General features: G+C 41.8%; 2 protein-coding genes across 7 annotated transcripts in view; both read left to right on the forward strand.

The window, feature by feature from the left end:
* LOC107663742 (LIM domain kinase 1-like) overlaps window positions 1-18,190 on the forward strand; it is a 38,783-nt gene extending 20,593 nt beyond the window's left edge. For 4 of the 5 annotated variants that reach the window (XM_016454050.1, XM_016454051.1, XM_016454054.1 and 1 more), the window contains 13 exons: window positions 8,014-8,123; window positions 9,288-9,485; window positions 9,751-9,856; window positions 9,998-10,185; window positions 10,550-10,736; window positions 11,279-11,365; window positions 12,776-12,907; window positions 13,141-13,200; window positions 13,632-13,697; window positions 14,036-14,204; window positions 14,621-14,676; window positions 14,904-15,061; window positions 15,551-18,190. In XM_016454050.1, coding sequence (XP_016309536.1) covers window positions 8,014-8,123; window positions 9,288-9,485; window positions 9,751-9,856; window positions 9,998-10,185; window positions 10,550-10,736; window positions 11,279-11,365; window positions 12,776-12,907; window positions 13,141-13,200; window positions 13,632-13,697; window positions 14,036-14,204; window positions 14,621-14,676; window positions 14,904-15,061; window positions 15,551-15,713 — 1,680 coding nt within the window. In that variant the 3' untranslated portion in view covers window positions 15,714-18,190. Of the gene's footprint in view, window positions 1-3,721; window positions 3,841-8,013; window positions 8,124-9,287; window positions 9,486-9,750; window positions 9,857-9,997; window positions 10,186-10,549; window positions 10,737-11,278; window positions 11,366-12,775; window positions 12,908-13,140; window positions 13,201-13,631; window positions 13,698-14,035; window positions 14,205-14,620; window positions 14,677-14,903; window positions 15,062-15,550 lie in introns of those variants that run through there. The other variant, XM_016454055.1, reaches the window with a different exon arrangement.
* Window positions 18,191-20,096: 1,906 nt separating this feature from the next.
* The window catches only part of LOC107663739 (septin-4-like), a 50,307-nt gene continuing 48,137 nt past the window's right edge, over window positions 20,097-22,266 (forward strand). Inside the window, exon 1 of one of the 2 annotated variants that reach the window (XM_016454038.1) lies at window positions 20,097-20,264. In XM_016454038.1, the coding sequence (XP_016309524.1) occupies window positions 20,213-20,264 (52 nt within the window). In that variant the 5' untranslated portion in view covers window positions 20,097-20,212. The remainder of the gene's footprint in view (window positions 20,265-22,266) is intronic. The other variant, XM_016454044.1, reaches the window with a different exon arrangement.

Raw genomic sequence — 22,266 nt, forward strand, 5'->3', positions numbered from 1 at the left:
ACGTTCCACAGATGTTGCCATTTGGTTCCCCTACTCAAAATTTGTTAAATTATATTGTTGTTTTGAGGTTGAAGAAAACATGCCAGGTCGGGATTTTATTTAATTTTTTTATTTTATTTTATTTTATTTTATTTTATTTTATTTTATTTTATTTTATTTTATTTTATATTTTATTTGACTTGACTTGATTTTATTTTATTTCACTTTATTTCATTTTATATTTCACTTTACTTGACTTGATTTTATTTTATTTTATTTTATTTCATATTTCACTTGATTTTATTTTATTTTATTTTATGTTTCACTTTACTTGACTTGATTTTATTTTATTTCACTTTATTTCTTTTTTATTTTATTTTAATAATAATAATAATAAACACTTGTTGCACCAAACCTAACTGCAACCAAAATGCTAAACTATGAATCTTGCTAAAACTTTTTGAGTTTGCTGGTTAGTGAGCATATTTGTATTTTTTACTTTCTATTTTTGCAGCACAATATTCCTTTAATGGTATGCAATTTTGTATGAATTCAAACCCTTCTCTGTTGTTTTGGATTTTAAAAAGAAACTGCGTATGAGTATGAATGTTACCATATTTTCTGCAAATATGAAATGATAACATGACCAGCATTTCCTCCCGAGGGCGAGGGGCGACAGATTCATATCATTTGTTCTCAAGAAAACCATTCATACAGATTGAACCTTAACCTAGTTTTAGTTCCTTCAGTTCTATCTTTTTGTTGAAATAGAGCGCAAGTGTGGTTATTATAGAGCCTGACAAGTTACTCAAAATGAGACAATTGCTTGCGTTTTTCTTCTTTGTTCCCAGGTTTTAAATTCAGAGTTTTCACGTGTTTACCATTTTGATTTCAAATGAAGTTTAATGAACTGGAGGTGGCTGAGGAGTGTGATGGAGGATGATATGATTATTTTGAACAAGGACATTTGATTACCACAATTAGGCTACATTTACACTTGTGCGTTTTCGTTTTAAAACACATAACTTTTGCTACGGTTACGCCTGTCGTTTACACTACCCCGGGGTTTTTGACTCTCGAAAACAGACTTTTGAAAACACTGCAGACGGGGTGCGTTTCAGTGTAAACGGACCAAAGCGGATACTTTTGAAAACGATGGCGTGGCTGTGCACATTCTCTCTGCGTATCCTTGACGACCGTGTAAACAGTAACATCATGCTCATTGTTGTACCTGCATGAATGGTCATGTGACCTGCGTTTGGTAGTGTGGATGAAGAACGTTTCTGAAACGCGAGTGTAGACGAGTATCGTTTTCATTTTAAAACGAAAATGCACTAGTGTAAACAGGGCCTTAATTAATGCAAAACATCTTAGAACCGTTACAACCCACCTGAGTAGTAAGGTTGTGACAGCAGCACTCTTCACATTCATTTACTAGGTTGAACAGTTTAATTTGTGACAGATAAATTACATCAATATCTGAGCCACTCTGCGGTCTGTCTGTCAGTATGTTAGTGATCTCTCATCAACACTGACTCTCTCTGCTGGATTTATAGCCAGCGTTCGGCTGTTCAAAGTTTGACCCTTTTTGGTTTTGCTCAAAGAGTTTCTCGCTGTGAATGTGCTCCTAATGGAACTATAAAGCAGATGGCAGAGTCTGTGGTCTGTGTTTTTATATATAAAGCGTCTGGCCTGCTGTGGCCGCAGTGCTGGCTGCGTCTGCATCGCTCACCCACTGAGTGATTTAGTGGCACACAGACCGCCTCAGGCAGTGCAGTCCAATAATCAAACTTCCCGAGCTCGGCATAAGTGAATTAAAGATGGCTCAGCATGCACTTCCTGCATTTGATTGACAGACACACATCTGCTGCAGCCTCTGCGGACCCATCTGCAGATGAAGGTCAGGTCTGTAGACTGTGCGTCAGCTCCTGTGAAGAGAAAGAGGAAGATTCTGCTGCAGGGACCTAGAAAGAGAGCATCAAGCTGCAAACTTGACTTAATAGCAGTTTAGAATTTGAGAAGTGACGCTTGAACAATAAACAATAAACATACAGACCTTAGTATACGGCATGTTTCATTTGATAGGAACAGAAATAATGTTACATTGAAAAGTTTTAAAATGTTGCATTAGCAGAATGATCAGCACTGAATTGCAGCACACTAAATGTGTCATCACATTCAACATTCAAGTTAAGTCACCTTTATTTGTATAGCGATTTCTACAATACTGATTGTGTCAAAGCAGCTTTACAGTGTTAAACAGGAAAATAGGCTAGTTTGTCAATGATGCGTGAAGACAATAACAGAGTCATTTTCCAGCTAAAGTCAGTTCATTGATGATTCAGTGATTCATCATCCAGTTCAGCTCTCGTCAATAGTGTCTGTGCTATCAGTCAAGCGTCAAGCCAGAGGAACCAAAACTCCATCGCTGACAGAAATGGAGGAAAAACCTTGGGAGAAACCAGGCTCTGTATAGATAAGGCTCTATAAGATTGTAAGGCAATCCCAGAATGCATTGCAACTAGGTCAGAAAAACATTTTATCCGAGATGGTTGGCAGAGTTTCCTTAAATGTTGATTTATAAATATATTCTATTAAATTCTGAAATGTGTTGATAGGAATTGTTAATCGAATTACAAACTGACCATTTCAACCAACTCTTGTTTGTTATGTGTTTTTGTGCCTGCAAAACTATTGAATTGCTAGCAACACGCTAACGTCAGGCAGAGCATTTGTTTGTGTGGTGACCGTTAATGGAGATTCTGCCCATGAAGTGTGTTTCAAATCATTCACTTACGAGGTTCCATTTGGGTTAAAAGCTAGCCTGCTTCACCAGACAGACTCTTTCTCTGTGAGTAGTCACTTGCCCTGAGTGAGGTTCTGTAATGAAATCACCCTCACTCCCTACACATCCCACATGAGCGGATCTTCACTCAAGCTCATTCTGTGGAAATCCCTCCTCATTCAGAGCCACCCAGAGACACGATCCCATCAGTCTTTGCCCAGTATTATCGGTTTCTCTTGCTTACTCATGGTGATAAATGTTCATAAACATATCTGTCCGGATCTGCCTTTGTTTACCTACAGCTGATCTGGACCCTCCTGCTAGTTTGACTACCTTGACTGATTTCAGTCATTTGTAGTGAAACGCAAGTGTTGAATGTGTGTTGTTCTGTTTGGAGTAGTGCGTTTCCTCATTCCTCACTAGCTTCATGTCTTATCACAGAGCCACTGATGGGAATATCTTGATTCCTGGGAACATTAGTGTTGCTGTAAAATTCTACAGAATGAGGGTCTGTTTGTCAGAAATGCATTGTTTCTGTCTGTTACCTGACCTGTTCCTCCTCATGTTTTGGTCTGTAGCAGCCTAGTCTCCTGAAGTACACTGAATGTGCTGAGAGCTGACTGAGAATGGCAGTTTCGGTCTGATTGGCTGATAATTCAGGGTCATGCCGGCCTGCTTTGCCAGAAAGAGAAATACTCAAGAGTTTTGATGAAGGCACTTCAGATGACTTGAGCTTTGCTGCGACTGTAGTAACACAGCTGAAGCTCCTCTGAGAGGTTGTGTGTGTCGGAGGGAGGGTTGGGTCGAGTGAAGGAGGAGTGTGTGTGTGTGTGTGTGTGTGTGCGCGTGCGCTCGGCAGGAAGTGATGAAGTCACCCGCTCAGAGAGAGAGAGAGAGAGAGAGAGAGGGAGTGACACAGAGCTTTCTGGGATGAGCTCAGCGCTGGGTGTGTGGCTGTGTTTTGTTTTCGTGCCGCATTCGCTAGAATGATCTGCACACTGTAGCTGGTGGTCATGGTCGGCGATGTGTTTTACTGGGGCTTCTGCTGTCTGAGACTCTGGAAGAGAGAGAAGAAGGTAAGCCGGATGGGAGTTTACACATGTCTGTGTCAGTTATAAGGACCTGCATTTCATTCATGTTCAGTTTAGAGGATAATGTTGCGCAGGTATATAATGTAAAAGGCACATTCAGTTTGACTCTGATGCTGATTTAACAAACATTCAAGCACGTCTTCGGATGAGAAGCAATTCTCTTTACAGTTTTCATCTTAATTCATTTTCATCTTAATCGATTAGTTGTGAAGCTGGATGTTCACAGACGTGATGACCTGGTTTATTCTTCATCTGATCACACTCAGATCAAATGATCATTCTTGCATTGTTTTCTGTTAGGTTCATTCTGTGTCTTCTGACATCACAAGATATGGCAAATTCATGACCTAAACGAACAGTCATAAAGTCATCTAATTCTTGAGAAAAAATATTGTTCAGTTTAAATCGAATAGACACAGCATCTTTCATCTTTGGATCCCATCCTTGACTAGTTAACCGGGTCACAGTGTTTGTGTGTCACTGATGTCTGAGTCTCTCTGTGTTTAGAGCTGCTGATGCTGCACTAACAGCACAGACTTAGTAAAACGGGCTCTATGAGGATAAACCCATGACAGTTGTGCTGCTAGTGCTGTACTTGTTAATCTGCTGGAGCTTTTTTGGTACTTTTGAAATCTGGCAGAAAAAAGAGTTAAAATGTGCTGTTTGAATTGGTGCAATACATATATTAACCATAAAAAGTGCATCTGTAGAACTGCTGTGCAGAGTAGACATCATATTTAATGGGATGTTTTTTAAAACAGTGCTGTGAGGACAGACATACAGTAGGTTTAATAGCTTAAGTGCTTTATTGTCATTTGTAAGTCTCTTTGGATAAAGGAATAAATGTGAATGAGGTACAGAATTACAGATAGTTTAATAGTTTGTTCTGTCTAAGGTCGAGTGCAGTTTTCAGAGCGGATCTATCAGACTGGACGTCTGTCCTCAGGCCTTCATTATCATTCATCAATCACACATGGCGCTGGCTCTGATCCGGGTGCTGCGATCGAATGTTGTTACATCAGCAGGAAAAGCATTCATCCCCGACGATAGCATGCTTGCAGGGTTTGTGAATGTGGCAGATTTCCCCGTGAGCTGTAGTTTGTGTCCGGCGCCTTAATGACAGCTTTTCAGTCATAAGATGTCATTAATCAAACTGTGTGTCGATGAATAGATGAACAGCTGCCAATAGCAAGTGAGTGTGACCTTAAGGTGCTGAATTCCAGTCATTCTCATTTTAAATATCACTTTTGAAATCACACCTCCCAGTTGTTTCCAAACTTACATTAACACAGGCAACATACAGGATGAGTCAGCCTGTCTGTGATTACAGCTAAACCACAGGTCTCTGTTTATTTGTGGACAGTGATCGTTTTGTGTAATGAAAGGTTAAAAACATAGGACATCAGTGCATGTGTATGACGTTCCCACTCATTGATCCAACATCAAAGTGGCTGATTCAGATCCGGAAATGTTTCCAGGCACTGAATCAGAACGAGGGTTCCTGTATTCATGTCTTCTTTCCTAAAGCGAATCGTGTGTGGCTCATTGTGATCGTCCATCAATGACACAACAGAAGATCTCATGAGGATCACATGCACTGTGGAATCTTCTGGAAACTGTCCTTGTCTGAAAGCTCAGTTACAGTATGGGGAGAGATGGGGGATTTTGGCTGATTTATTTTGAAAAAAAATGTCTATAGTTGACATCAGGCAGCTGTTCGCTGATGAACTCATAATTGACACATGCTAATGAGGGACTCTACAGGCAGGAGAAGAGCCGAGTTTTGTGTAGATGTCTTGTATTGGTTCATGGAAACAGTGGGAGTTGTGGTTGTTCAGATGGACAGTAGCTGTAGTTGTGGGTGGAGATGTGTTGTGTATTTTCAGACGCGGTTCGGGTGTGTGTTGGTGGTCTGTCAGCTCTGTTTTCCGTGTTGGTTGAGCGTTTGTGAAGCAGCTACTGAAATGAGGAAGCGGTGGGCAGTGACGTTACTGGAGGAGACATCACATTTTCCCCTCTGAAGATGTCATTCACACATGAATTAGGGTTCAAGTTCTTTCTTTTAATTCAAAGAAATGGACAGACTCTGCCAAACAATTTAGTATGCGTCTAAGATCATTTTCACACTTATTGTGCTGTTTCTTATTTGAAAAACACCAGAAAGCTGTTGAAGAAGCCGAAGCCAAAACGTGGTCTTACAGTATGGTTGTGTAACGACGTTTCTCAAAATTATTTGGTCACATAAGTCAGCCTTCAAAATCTCTAAATATCATTCAGGGTTCGTACGGTTATGATCACTCTATTGTGATGTAGACACACGCATTTTCTGTAAAGCTGCTTTGAAATGATGTGTATTGTGAAAAGCGATATACAAATAAATTTGAATTGAATTGAATAGTTTATTCAGTTTGTGTGTATTTCTGTACCTGAATGCTACTGTTAGACTGAAACAGTTTCCTAAATGAAGTTCAGGTCCTGAGTTTAACTCAAGTCAAGTCAAGTCACCTTTATTTATATAGCACTTTTAACAATACAGATGTGTCAAAGCAACTGTACAGCATTAATTAGGAAAATATGGTGTCAATAATGCAAAGTGACAATAGTAAACACTCAATTTTCAGTTAAAGGCAGTTCATCATTGAATTCAGTGATGTCATCATCCAGCTCAGTTCAGTTTAAATAGTGTCTGTGCAATCAAGTCAACGATATCGCTGGATAAGCAAGCCAGAGGCGACAGCGGCAAGGAACCAAAACTCCATCGGTGACAGAATGGAGAAAAAACCTTGGGAGAAACCAGGCTCAGTCGGGGGGCCAGTTCTCCTCTGGCCAGACGAAACCAGCAGTTCAATTCCAGACTGCAGCAAAGTCACATTGTGCAGAGGACTCATCTGGTTCCTGTGGTCTTGTCCCGGTGGTCATCTGAGACGAAGGGACAAGGTCTTTACAGGGGATCTGTATCTGGGGCTCATCTAGTTGTCCTCGTCTCCGCTGTCTTTCAGGGCTGTAGAGGCCGTCTCTAGGTGCTGACCCACCATCTCTGTCTCTGGGGCTCATCTAGTTGTCCTGGTCTCCGCTGACATTCAGGGCTGTAGAGGTCATCTCTAGGTCCTGATCCACCATATGGTCTGGATACGTACTGGATCTGGTGGCCACAGTGATGTCGGAATAAGAAAGAAACAGACTAATATTAGCGTAGATGCCATTCTCATACTTTCCCGCCAAGCAATACGAAATACTTCTAGTTTTGTTTTCCTCCAGCTGTGCTCTTAGCTGGAGGAAAACAGCTGCACTATTAACTGATAATATTGGTTAAATAAATTATAATATTCTATGATGTGATGATATGTTCTCTGCGTGGAGTAAATGCCGCAGCTTGTACTTATTATTAAAACAAATAGAAAGCAAATAAGTAGCATTAATGGTCATTCATTTTAGTTAACATATGCTATGATAAAGTTGAACAGTTTTTTATTCTTATTGTAAAATAATGGAACGTTAGGTCATGAATATTGTTTCAAGTCATGGAAAAGTTAAGGAAATTTATTGCTAAAATGTGTACGGACCCTGATCATTGCGTTAAATAGCGAAATGTCACAGCTATAAGGAGAACGTGAGCACACATATGCGTAGGTAAACTAGACTGTCATCAGATCAACTTCAGCTAGTTTGAGAGACTGGATTCTCATTCCTGTTTCTAATGTCACTCTTTTATATGGAAATCAATGCAAATGAAAGTTGAGTGTAATGAACAGTGAGATATATGCTGGTGTTCTTCTGCTGTGAGTATCAGTGCTAATGTGAATGAATTAATGTCAGTGTGATGATTCTTTCTCTTTGACTGCTGTGAAGGACAACAGAGTTTAGCATTTTACTGTTCTCAAGCATATGATGACATTGACAGTCATTCAGAATCTGTTCTTTTGCTCTTTCAGAATGAAGCAAAGAGACATGAGATGAGTTACTAAAAGTCCTTTTTCTCTGTTACGTTAGTAACACTACACTGACGGGTCTGAACCTTGTGAACCTTTAACTTTAAGCATTTCTTGATTTACCTTTAGTTAACCAGGAGAGAACCTCACTGAGGTTAACAGTATCTCTTACAGGAATGCCCTAACAAACAGCAACACAAAATAAAATATCAGTGTCTGTGTGCTCAAGGTCGCCGGAGAACAGAAGTATCACCCAGAATGCTTCACCTGTCTGAGCTGCCGAGGGTTCATCGGTGATGGAGACACGTATGCTCTGGTGGAGCGATCCAAACTCTACTGGTGAGTGACCGCAGCCTCTTGAATCAGCACACGTCTGAATTACCGTCACATTATTCACGTGAAACATGGCTCCAGTTCTTGACATGTAAACCAGGATCTGAGCATGTGCGTTAGGCGTTATTAGTGTGTGCTGTAACAGTGCTGAAGATGCACTAATGTTTCCCAGTGGAGTGAGTACATAAAGCTCCCCGTGGAACGAGCCGTGAAAGTGGGCTTTATTCATGAGTAGTCAAGAAGTTGGTCAATAAAACATGATTTGGCAGTTTCATTGTTTTAACTAACAGGCAATTCTGCAAACCAACTGAACAAATGTATACTTCATTTTTACATTTCAGTTACTGTAGCAATATATTGAAATCTACAATTTGATCATTTGAATCAGCTAGAAGTCTGTCCATATCAGACCACCGGTTAGCATGATGAATGTGTAGGATTTCAGTCAGAACAACATGTGAATAAATCACTAATAGACCCTTGTGAATGTTGTTCACTGTTGAAACACTGTTCCCTACTAACTAGTTGCTCATTAGCATGCATATTACTAGCAGATTGGCTGTTTATTAGTACTTATAAAGCACATATTAATGTCTTATTCTGCATGAACATATTTTAGATCGCTTAATCCTAAACCCCATACCTAAAGATAACTACTACAACAACTACCTTACTAACTATCAATAAGCGACAAATTAAGAGTTAATTGAGGGAAAACTCTTAGTTAATAGTGAATACGTGTTCCCTAATATAAAGCATTACCAAAAACTTTTCAACCTCTGTACATCCCAGAATGATTAGTGAGCCCTTATCAACTTACTTTCATAATCATAACCACAAAGTTATAATAATTGCATGGCAGCTCGGATATTTGAACTGTTTAACCAGTTCTTATGTTAAGCATTGTAAGAAGACGTTTGCTAATGTTATTTACAGAAGTAAAATGTCACCAGTTCATCAGGAAGCCATGATATAATTAATGCTTCTTGCCTTTAAAAGGTTTTATGAACTTCTAAAATCATTGTACCTTAAATCTTCAGTGGGAAGTGTCCATATTATTTGTTGATTTCTGAGCTCTCAGTGTTTTTCGTGCATGATGTTGTAATGATGTTGTTAAATGAGCTCTTGTGACCATTGAGTGTGCTGATGATCTGCTGTGTCTCCCTCTAGTGGACACTGTTATTATCAGACGATCGTGACTCCCGTCACTCTACCCGACTCGCCGTGCTCCAGGATTCCTCACACGGTCACGCTAGTGTCTATTCCCGCCTCCACCGATGGGAAACGAGGCTTATCCGTGTCCATCGATCAGGGCTCCAGTCCCAACGGCTTCAGCCCCGAACACACACACACCATCAGAGTCTCCGAGTGAGTGTGAAACATGCTGAATGTACAGACACTGCTGCGATCCGCTCAGTAAACAGAGCGTGTGAGAATATTTAGACATGCAGAACAGGAGAATCCTGACAAAGATCTGTGCATGACTGAGAAGGTGTGACTAAAGATGATCAGCAGGAGTCTGGCCAGTGATGAGTTTCATAAGAAGTCATGTGTGTGTTCCTGATGTCTGTCTGGATCCTCTGGCTCATGTGCTGGGCTTCATGTGTCTCTGTGGTTTTGTCCGTGTGTTCAGGGTGGACCCAGAGTGCATCAGTCCAGACGTCAAGAGCTCCATTCATGTTGGCGACCGGATCCTGGAGATCAATGGAACCCCAATCCAGAACGTTCCTCTGGACGAGGTGAATAAAGCCCTTGTGTAGATGAGTCACACTCACTATTGAGCAACAGTCAGCGTGACTGCAAACGGACTCTGTCAGTTCAAGCATTCATTCATGACAGTGTGTGTGACTCAGAGCCTCGTGTGTGTGTGTGTGTGTCAGATCGATCTGCTGATCCAGGAGACCAGTCGTCTGCTGCAGCTGACCATTGAACATGACCCTCATGACCACAGCCCCTCGGTGGACCAGGTGGATGGGCCGACACCCCCGTCTGAGGGGCCCAGTCCCATCACGCCCATCACACGGCCCCCCAGCCAGGACATTAACACCCTGCGCTCGCGGATCATCACGTCAGTAAAGCACACACTGCTGATCACAAATATAGCCAGTGCACAACACAGTGTGAAATAATATGTGCATCTGTGTTTAACTTTTCTGAGTAGATTGGATTGGATTATTATTTGCTGTATTATTAGTGTTGTTTGTTAAGTCAGTAATCGATTGCTATTACTCATACAGTAATTAGTGTTTCATCAAATAACATTGTCATGTAACTCACTGCATAGCAACATGCTACCAGTTACTGCATGACAACAACCTACACAATCTGTTGTGTTGGATCAGATTGAATTGTTGTGATGCATGTTGTGCTGTTTGAGTTCATTGAGGCTGATAGCAGTGTGATTTTAACAGTCAGTGTGTGTGTTTGCGCAGGCGCAGCTACAGTATCGATAAATCTCCGTGCTCCAGTAACACGCCGTCTCCACTGTCTCTGAGGAAAGACATCGGCCGCTCCGAGTCGCTGCGTGTCGTGTCCAGCCGCACACACCGAATATTCAGAGCCTCCGACCTGATCCACGGAGAGGTTCTGGGTACAGGCTGCTTCGGACAGGCCATAAAGGTGAGCACACACACACACACACACTTTCGCCCCCCCACACACACACACACACCCACTCACTCACTCACACACTCACTCACTCACTCACTCCCTCACTCACTCACTCACACACTCACTCACTCACTCACTCCCTCACTCACTCACTCACACACACACACACACACTCTCTCTCTCTCTCTCTCTTTCTCTCTCTCTCACACACACACACACACACACACTCTTTATCCTCACCACACACACTCACTCACTCACTCACTCACACACACACACACACACACACACACACATCATTCAGCATTAGTGAGGTCTGAATGCTGCAGCAGCTTCTGCTGGAAATTCTCTTCACGTCATAATACACTGTTTCACATACAATGTGTAAATGTCAACAGGACGTATGCAGTATACAGTGTGTCGTGAGCATAGTGTTCTCAGCAGACTGTGGCACATGCAGTATGAGTATGCTAGTGTGAGTACTGTGGTAACATGCTGCTCTGTCGGTGTGTGTGTGTGTGTGTGTGTGTGTGTGTGTGTGTGATTGTCAGGTGACTCACAGAGAGACGGGAGAGGTGATGGTGATGAAGGAACTCATTCGATTCGATGAGGAAACACAGAGGACCTTCCTGAAAGAGGTGAAGCCTGCTCACTACACACGACACATCTAGTGTGGACTACAGGCTCTGAGACAGTAAGAGTGTGTTTGACAGCAATGAGTCTGTAAGAGTCTCACAAGAGTGTCAACACCTTCAGCACATTCACTGTAAAACACCGCAGCTTCACCAGATGAAAGACCACGCAAACACTCAGCCGTCAGCTAGCGCTCGTGTTTCTGTGATTCGTTTAGGATTAGCTCCCATAGTTGGCTGTGTCTGAATGGCTCGATGGGACAGCTGTGAGTGTCCGGACGGGTCATCTGAGGAGAGATCAGCACATCCACACCTGAGCTCGTGCTGGAGCGCTGCTGACACTGATTCACTGAGGATCACTGCACACTGAGGCCGGAGCGCTGGGACTCCTGAAGCACTCTCGTGTGCACATCTGCTCCATTAAGCGTCATGCTGGAAGGCTGAGAGTAGTTCAGCAGGAATGTAGTGATATTAAACACTCGAAAGCCATACAGGAACTGAAAATAATCCTCACCCGGGAATGTTTATCAGCCAATCAGAATCCAGCATCGAACAGTTCATCATGATTACAGGACAGGGTTATTATCGTTCACTACAAATAAACCTTAAAATAAAATAGACAGAACTGAAATACAAAAACTATTGTCATTTAGTTTAACTTGATGTACTAAAATAATTAAAACTGACATTAAAATTAACAAAAACTATACAGACCTTTAACAAAAAAAAAGTCATGGAAATGACAAAAACACAAAAAAATTACAAACCCTAAAACTACAATGAACAAGAAAATATAAATATAAAACTAATTCAAATATTAATGTAAGCTGTAATATTATCTCAAAGACAGTAAAATAACAGTATGATGTGTCACAATCATTCAGTATAAAACACAACAGATGCGTCTCACAGTAAGCAGTCGTTTCTTCACACGCTTCATCCACCAAACCTACCGATCTAGCCCAAACCACATCAGACCAGCGCACACCAGACTGATGGGATTGTGGGTCAGGTGTGTTTCTGCTGGATGGTGTTTGTGTGTGCTTTTGGCATTCATCATGAATGTTGTGTGGGATCATAGATCTCTAGAGCTTCCTCTACATTACGGCTCTCAGTTTTGTCTAGAGGAACCGGCGTCTCAGTCCATCAGCTAAGCTTTCGTTCTGAGAAGAGACTCACATCTGTCTCCTCTAGAGTTTCACAACATTAGCCACTTCCACACATTCAACACCGTCTCATTGACACATCGCTTTGGGAAACACTGTGCTGTTAGTCATCAGAATGAAGAGCGACCTCTGAACTTCTATACGCCACGTTAGTTTGTGTGTGTGTGAGATTTGAATGGGTTTCTACAGTTTATCTACTGTAGATGTGATCGTTGCTCTGTGTGACGCGGCGGTGTCGCTGTGTGTTCAGGTGAAGGTCATGAGATGTTTGGATCATCCGAACGTGCTGAAGTTCATCGGCGTCCTCTACAAAGACAAACGGCTCAACTTCATCGCTGAGTACATCAGAGGAGGAACGCTGAGAGACATCATCAAGAATATGGTAAGTGTGAGTGTGTGTGTGTGTGTGTGTGTGTGTGTGTGTGAGTGTGAGTGTGAGTGTGAGTGTGTGAGTGTGTGTGAGTTTGTTTGAAGTGATAAATATAAAGCATGTCACATGTTCAGGACAGTATTTTCATCATCACATGCTGTACATACAGTATAAATGCTGTACTTATGCTGTACTGTTGTATGTGTAGTATCATCTTTCTGAATGTGAATGTCTGATCTGTACAGGACAGTGATTATCCATGGAAACAGAGAGTGAGTTTTGCCAAGGACATTTCCTCTGGGATGGTGAGTGCTCTCAGTACTGCCCTCGTCTGGACACTCAGTGTGTGACTGCAGATCACATGACTACTAAATTATTTTACATTCCTATTTTATGAGCTAAAAAGTTGAAAAAGCTCAAAGAAGCCTGTTTAGGAAAACTAAAGTAATAAACTAATTTTCACTCCAAAACCGAAATAAATTATAAATGACCATATATTCAGTTTAGTTTTGCTTAGTAAAACACAGTGCAAAATATTTCCAACTAAAAACAAACAAAAACCAGAAAAAAAAACTGAAAACAAAAAACAGCCATTGATTAAAACAATAATGATGAAAAACAAAATGAATTAAAATGAAAAGAACAATACTGTGGTGAATGGTGGCAGTACATGAATGAAGCGTGTGACCTGCAGAGGGCAGGATTTCACATCAGTTTCTCTCTTTGTTTGACTCAGACGTACCTGCACTCCATGAACATCATCCATCGAGATCTCAACTCACACAACTGCCTGGTCAGAGAGGTCAGTCACACATGCGTGCGCTTGTGTGTGTGTGTGTGTGTGTGTGTGTGTGTGTGTGTGTGTGTGTGTGTGTGTGTGTGTGTGTGTGTGTGTGTGTGTGTGTGTGTGTGTGTGTGTGTGTGTGTGTGTGTGTGTGTGTGTGTGTGTGTGTGTGTGTGTGTGTGTGTGTGTGTGTGTGTGTGTGTGTGTGTGTGTGTGTGTGTGTGTGTGTGTGTGTGTGTGTGTGTGTGTGTGTGTGTGTGTGTGTGTGCGTGTGTGTGTGTTGTGTTTTGTATTTTTTGTTGTGTTGTGTTGTGTTTTGTTGTGCAGATGTGTGAGTAGTGTCCTTCTCTTGACAGAATAACAGTGTTGTTGTGGCGGATTTCGGACTGTCTCGACTCATGGTGGAGGACAAGAATCAGGACAAGCTGACGTCAGGACAGATCCCGGGCGCGAGGAAACCCGACAGGAGGAAGAGATACACCGTGGTGGGAAACCCGTACTGGATGGCTCCCGAAATGATTCACGGTCAGAGACGACTGGCTTTAGCATCCGTCATGTCTGCAAATTTATTATTAATGTATTATTCAGTGTGTTAATCATAATGTTCTTACAAAATGCTCTTGTGCTGTTTTAAGAAAAATCTAATTCTAGAGAAGATTTATTAAAAGTGCCAAGTTCTTGAAACTTTCAAATCATGTAATTAAATTCTTTCCTTACAGCTTTAATACATGTGAATGAGCACATCATTATTTAATGTTTTCAAACATACTTTTAATTTGTAGGTCATAGGTCAACTTGTAGGTTGATATATGCAGACACTAAAGAATGTTAAAATGTGAAATCAAACTCTTTAATCAGATTTATTAGCGTTAATGCTGGTAACAGTTTCAGTCAGTGATATGGTGGACTGTGAGACTGATGTTTCTCCATCTGCTCCTCAGGGAAGAGCTACGATGAGAAGGTGGACATCTTCTCGTTCGGCATCATGCTGTGTGAGGTGAGTGTTTGCTCAGGATAACAGCTCTCTCCACATCAAGCTGCAGGCTCTGTGTTTAATGAGAAACATTACTCCGTCATCAGCAAACCGCAGCCGGAGCAGGCAGCTGGAGGGGAAGCAGTATCTGGTTCAGTATGTGTTCTGCTGGGGTTTAGAGAAGCCCGGCGCTGAGAGGAAACCTGACGCTGCTTCCTCTGTTCTGAATCCGTCTCTCCTCTCCGACTCAGATTATAGGCCGAGTCAACGCCGATCCCGACTTCTTGCCCCGTGCCATGGATTTCGGGCTGAACGTGAAAGAGTTTTTGGAGGATCACTGCCCGCCTGACTGCCCGACCGCTTTCTTCCCCATGGCGGCGCTCTGCTGCGATCTGGACGCTGACAAACGGTTAGAAAAGTCCATACATAACATATGTGTCATATCTACATAACATGACTGTGCAGTGCATTGACTCACTTGATGTGTTAAAGACCATGGATTCATTCAGTAAGGAATCACTGCTGTGTTGATCAGAGATGCTCAACAGCTCTGCTGTGACTTTATAGCTAATATTTTTGAAAAGCAGCACTCTTGCTGGTGTGATATCGCTAAACCGTATCATATGATATAAATGTAAGAGGGTCATATTTTACACTCATATAACTGTATTCTGATAGGCTTCATCAATCATCACACAGTCAGTCGTCCTGCATCATGTTCATCATTTTGTTCTGCATCATTTTAACATGTAATTTTTTCTATTACTAATTGCACCAAATGAATGTGTTAAATCAACAGCCCCATAAACAATATATAAATAACAATATAGTTATTTTTAAGCAATTACTGTAGTTTTTCCAAAGCTAAAATAATGACATTGTGAAATTGCGCTGGCAGGCCTGCGTTTGCTAAGCTGGAGTCGTGGCTGGAGAACCTGAAGATGCACATGGAGATGGGGCTTCATCTGGTGTCCGAGCTGGAAGTCATTCATCAAGCCTTCTGGCAGAAACACTCAAGCGGCAAGAACGGGCTTCACACGCACCCAGAGCAGCCTGAGTGAGAGCCGATCGCTGCAGATCCACCACAGGACATCTGCGGCTGAACACACCATGCTTCTGCAAATCCAAGCAACCCACGCTGCCTCCTCACAACATAACACATCTGGAAAGATGTTTGAGCTCGAGTCTGACGCACAGCATCAGCTCACACACTCATGCATGTCTGGTGTGGCTTACAGTGTGGTGTTCTTCATACGGTCCTGATGGTGCGTTCACGTCTCGTCCACACGACCTCTGTGATGAAGCTCTGACTGTGCTGCTCCGGTTGATCTGGTGATGAGATATGAACGCACCAGAACACACGAGACACATCGCACATCATCAGTGTCCTCGTGTTCCTTAGGTACGCCAAGCATCAGTGTCTCAGCACTAATAGTCCGCAGTGTAAACAGAGTTACAGTACACATTGTAAATGTTTGACATATTGTATATGTGCAGGCATTGTTTTGTATAGTGATTGCGCATTGGCGTACTTTCATCTGGATGTTTGCTGAAATGCAAGTCCAGTCCTCACGAGAAGATAAGGAACATGATGAACTCTAGAGAGGCTTCCCGTCCGAGTCCAACACGTAAAGCATCATGCACGTCAACTTAACTTAATGCTATCTTCTTACACCCAAATCCAAAATATATGTATATATGTGTGTTTTGCAGAAAACAATGAAGCCTATTTTTTTTAATAATGATTTATTATTTAAATTGTAAAGTAAATATGCATCACGTTAGTATTTGTTGTAATGAATGTATTTTATGGTGATTTAAAAGAAAATCAAAGATCTTCACAGGCTTCATGTTCTTGTGCAAAATCGAGTTTCTAATCTCTTTCTTTAGATTCCGGGGTGAATGATGTTGTGGACTTGTCTTTAACTCGTGCTTCAAACGGTGATGAGTGGACAGGATTTCCTGTCTTGTGTGGTGATCTCGGTACTGTTGCACATGCTGATGTCTGATCTGCAGGAGTTCGTTCCCAGCCTGTGTTTGAAAGGCTTAGCCTGATTTAGACCCTCATGTGGGACGGTGTGTGTGTGTGTGTGTGTGTGTGTGTGTGTGTGTGACTCCCCATGGGAGCCTCAGCTTTACACAACACTGCTGGTGTAAATATCTGACAGAACCGCTTCTCTTGATGTTTCTCGTGCCGTTGCACTGCATGTGTCACTGTCACGTCCTCCACTACTGATCCAGCTGTTCTCGTAAAGATCAACAGATGTTATTGTGAAAACACGAAAGAGGGTCACCAGGAAAGCACGTGTACAGATGGAAAAAAAGTAAAAACACAGCCTCTTCTCTCTTTTTGAATAGAACCACTATTTTCTCTTTTATAAAATGTTGAAAGGATTTGATTTGCACTATGTGTGAAAGCGGCTGCCGCTCGAGCCTTTGGTTTCTTTGGGTTATTTGAGCCGTTTAGTTATTGTATGAATGCACGTCACTGACGGAGCCTTTGGTGAGGTTTGTCCGCTGACGCCGCGGCTCCTGAGCAGCAGATGTGTCACGGACAGAAAAAACATGAGGTCTGATCCCAGTGCTGTTATACAGTTAGCATCACCTGCAGTTAAATGACTGTTCACACTATCAGTACCAGTTTGACAGTTTCTAAATAGATATTTGGCTGTTGTTTGATATGAATCCGTATGCTGCACAGTCTAGCTGATGTCAACCAGACAGAAAAGCTGTTACTGTGTTTTCATACAGACAAACATTGTTGTCAAGTCCGGTTAAGCTTGGTTTATGAAGACAATAAATAGGCTTAATTTTCATTTCATGTTGACTTGAAGCCCTGTTGATCATATCAGATATCAATAATATCATTATTTCCATTAACATAAAGCCATATTACTATGAAAGCCATTTTAGAGAACTGATTATGAGTCCATAGTTCCTGTAACCAAAAACTACCAGAAATGTCCTGTGAAGCAGTGCTGTATAAAGCAGCTGTCATTCCTTTGCTGGCCTACACACACACACACACACACACACACACACACACACACACACACACACACACACACACACACACTCACACACACACACACTCACACACACACAGCACTTAAACATTGTAGTCTAGCTCGAGATGCTCATGGAAGTCAAACTCAGGGTCCTGCTGCTGTTGAAGAAGGTCACGTCATGTCATCGTTCATATCTGTCAAACTCATACACATCAGTGAGAAAGTGCTGAGGAAGCCAGAGCTTGATCTGGTGACAGAATGCTGCACCTTTTTCTTCTGGAAGCAATGGTTTTACCTCCACATTGCTGTGCCTTTGTTTTACGCTAGCCTTGCCAACGAGTTTGTGTGGCCATCGCTTACCTGTTTCACTGAGGTTTCCTTTTGTTCTCTAGATATTATATTCTCCACGTTTCCATTGTTCAGTTTGATATTTTAGGTTTGCTGTTTTTACTGAAGCTGTGAAATGACTGCACTTTAAATGCACTGTCCGTGAATGGAGGCGACTGTAATTCAGGACAGAATAAAGTGGTGCTCCTGATGTTACGCTGCTGTCTCTCGACTCATCATTACTGCTGTGTTCGGTGTCCTCTCTCGATGCTTTCTCATGCAAGAGTTTTACATTCATCCGCTAATTAGATATTTAGCTGATGACTTTGTAATGCAAAATCATGACTCATTTGAAAACAGTTCAATATATAATACATATCTCTGAAGAGACCGACAGACAATACCGGTCATTTACAGTCTCACATTTACTGTATTGGCAAAAACAGCACAGTCATGAAAGACTTAATTAGGGGCCAAGCACTAAAGGTCTGTAGGTGTCACACGTAGTTGCAGCAAAGCACACGACGATGAAGATATAAGAGTATAAGATCAATCTTTAATAATAATCCTCAAGGCAAGCTGACAGAAGGCAGCGAGCAAAAGCAACACTCACAGACTCAACACTGAACACAGCACCTACAGTACTACTACAAACCAGGTTAAGTAATGAAACACAGCTGAACAGGAGAACTAATCCTACCAACAAGAAGAATAACTAATGAATGGCTGGAGCTAGAGCAAAAGAAAAAGGAAACTAAATAGAGACAAACTAAAGTCTGTGACAATGAAACTAAGAGAAAAACAACTGAATATCTGTGACAGTAGGCACCTATTGCATCCATTAGTCTTCTTCTTCTATAGCAGCCCATAGAACCGTATAGTACAAAGTTATGAAATTTGGCACACAGATAGAGGACAGTCTGAACATTAACCACACCAAGTTTGGGGTTTCTAACTCGAACCCTCCAGCACCACCACTTGTCCAATTTTGCACTCACTTTGTGCTAATAACTTTTGAGCCGTAAGGACTAGAAACACAATTCTTTATTATTTCCCTCTGATTCCTTGGCTCTAGACAATTCTATGACAATTCATTTTGCATCATAAAACTTTTTCCTTTAAATTTAAAAACAAACAAACTACTTTTTCGAACTCTTAGACTGTTTGTCCAATTATTGCAAAAACGGAAAAAATAAAAAATAAAAATAAATGAAAAAATAAATACTACTCAGCATTAAGCAAAATTAGCAGCAGCAACATGCAGCATATGATTCATTTTGTGTGAAAAGATGAACGAAGGCTGAAAGAAATTAAATGACAGAATGTATGATTGAATTAATTATGAATGCACAAGGAACCGACTGTCTTCAGAAAAGTTTCGATGGCATGATTTGCTTTTCATCTTCTCTCCATAAAGCCTGATACAGAAGAATTATTCATATTTTAGTGCTTATGCAAACAAAAAGTGCATAGTGCTGCTACTTTTATTTGCTGTTTGTTGGTTTTCAACATAAAACTCTTAATTTTATTGTGTGTATAAGTACTTTTTGAACATTTCCAACACATTTGAACAATACCGTGATAATACTGATAACCATGATCATGGTCATGTGTTCATTTATTACTATTTACTCGTCTATATAACATCATTTATTAAAATGCAAGGCTACACGTGTCTAAAACAATAACTTTTTTATTTTTTCCTTAATATGTTAATAATAATAATTTCCTTAAAATATTATATTCTTTATGTCGTTTTAATTTTGATAATCCATTGCATATTTAAATGGTACTAAAACTGACTATTACCCTACCCTCCCCCTTATTATTTATGTATAAACTGGTCATTATTTATTAATTTGTATTTTGCATTCATTTGATAAGAATATGGGGAAAATGTACTTTGTCATGAAAATGATGTCATATCAGTTATACTAATAACTGCGTATTATATTGTTATTATGATGCTGATTACCACAGATCTAAACAGAACAGGCTGTGTTTGGCTCGCGCATGTGCGATTGTTTTGAAGGCGCGCGTGACGTCAGCGGGAGGCAGTGCGTGACGTCACGGCGGCGTGGAGCCGCATTTAAAGCGCTCAGTGCTGCGCGGACGCGGTCAGTCAGCTCACTGCGCTGAGATACAGCCGTCCGTCTGCCGCGGGAGCCGCTGCATTTACCCGAGAGGAGTATCTAGACACGAAAGGGTCTGTCGGTTTTCGAGCGATGGAAAACTCGGCTGTCAACAACCGCTTCAGGACTGCGCTCTTCAGCCACGGTGAGTCTCAGCCTGTGTTACTGTGTCGCATTCCTAGAGCCGAGCTGCGCTGCTCACTGCTGAGAGCACCTGAAAACACTGACTGAAACCAAGAGAAGTTAAGAACTGTTTCTGGTGCGTTCACTGAAGAAGCGTGCTTACACACAGTCACACAGCGCTGCTCATCTCCACTGCTTCATGCTGTCAGATCAGAGAGTTCTGTGACTGCTTCATGCTGTCAGGAGAGACTGATTCTCTTTACAGACACACTGTTCCACACGATGATCTGCAGCCTCATGCTTGACTGACATTGTATTTAAACATAATTATTCAGAGATCAGCATGTATTTTTTCCCCTTCAAGTGCAGCTTTTAACAGTCATAATCATCTATGCACTGGCAACATCCTAGCGACCACCTAGCAACCAGCCAGCATGTCGCAGCTGCTTGGCAACACCATAGCAACCAGCCAGAACACTGCAGTATATCACCTTCAAATTTCCAGGCAAGGCAAATATTCATATTCTAGTTGTTTTGATCAAACAGTTACTACATAACATAAGTATCGAGGACACACATTTTCAGAAAAACATGATTTTATGAAATAATCTCATGCAGCACATCCTTCCCCTGCCCTGGTGATCTCTGCAGTGTTCTCATGCGTCGAGAGTGTGTACTGTACTGAGTGAAGCGCAGGTATGCAGGCGTGGACTATCAATACATTCCCAGACGTGAGTTATTGTTCTTTCATTGTGCTTTCGGTGCTCTGCCTTTTTTTTTTTGGCAGCTCCTCAACTCTCATCGTGTTATGGGCTAGCTAAGTGTTCAGTGACTGCACACTTCAGAAACTAGGGGCCATTTTAAGGGCCGTTTTAATCACAGTATCCTTCCAGTGTGCTGTAACGTTCGCTCCCTAAAAACTCCCACAATGCACCGTTAAGCAGGGCGCATCGATGCTCACTATGTTCCCTTAACAGAGTGGAGATTTCAGATTTCAGCAGCACTGGTTGACATGATGCAGTGAGAGGAGACGTGTTTACGTCACGATTCTGTGGAGAGAAGAGTGGGAAAAGGAAGCACACTAACTGTTGACCATCTGCAGGATCGATGCCTCTGATAAAGCCTCACGCTGCTCCTGCACAAACAACAGACAGTCAGACACTGACTCCGTACTGAATACAGCTGAGATGCTGTATCCCACAATGCACTGCCCTTGTACTGCTGTTTGAATGTTTTTTATGATTGCATAATGTGTACAGTGTTTTACATGCTATTTAAAAAAATAGCCAACAGAGATGAGAGTATATTGCAGCATGCTACTCTTCGCTTCTGAACATAGTCATCGGGTCCAGTGCTGCTTACAGCAGTCAAACTCTCAACATGGAACCGAGACACGCAACTAGTTGATCCACTAAACCTGATAAGAAATGACCCAACACACAGACCTCCTGCTGGAGCATTGTGATTCCCCTCGTGGTCAGGAAGACACGCTGAAGTGCAGCTGAATCAACAGTTGTGAGTGCAGTCTGCGGTCAGATGCCAGATCGCTTAGAGGAGCTCGCGGCTAGCATTCCTGGGCTAGTGTTTGGCGGACGGCGCTCGGAAAACACATCTCTGCTTAGATTTGTGTCCGTGAACTGCAGAAATAGAGAAATGTGTAAAACGGGTGCGAGAGACGGATATGGGTTTGATTTGGCCGCAGCAGGTGACACTGGAATACTATCAGTGACGTCGATGAGTAGAGCTCACCATCATCTGGATTCATATTCATGCACATACAGCTCAGATAGCAGGAATATATTTACAGCAGTGACTCTGTGCTTTGTAGAAACAGAACAGAATTATATTAACAGTGAAAGTCTCTAGAGCAGGGGTGTCAAAACTTTAGATTCAACCCTAATTAAACACACCTGATCCAACTAATCAGGTCCTTTAGGCTTATTTGAAAGCTAGATGGTTTGACACCGCTGCTCTAGGCCAAGTGTACTGAGGATTCAAAAGAGAAGCTTTTTTCACGCTTTTTA

This window comes from Sinocyclocheilus anshuiensis, unplaced genomic scaffold (genome assembly GCF_001515605.1).
Source record: "Sinocyclocheilus anshuiensis isolate Anshui unplaced genomic scaffold, SAMN03320099.WGS_v1.1 scaffold2827, whole genome shotgun sequence".
NCBI lineage: Eukaryota > Metazoa > Chordata > Actinopteri > Cypriniformes > Cyprinidae > Sinocyclocheilus > Sinocyclocheilus anshuiensis.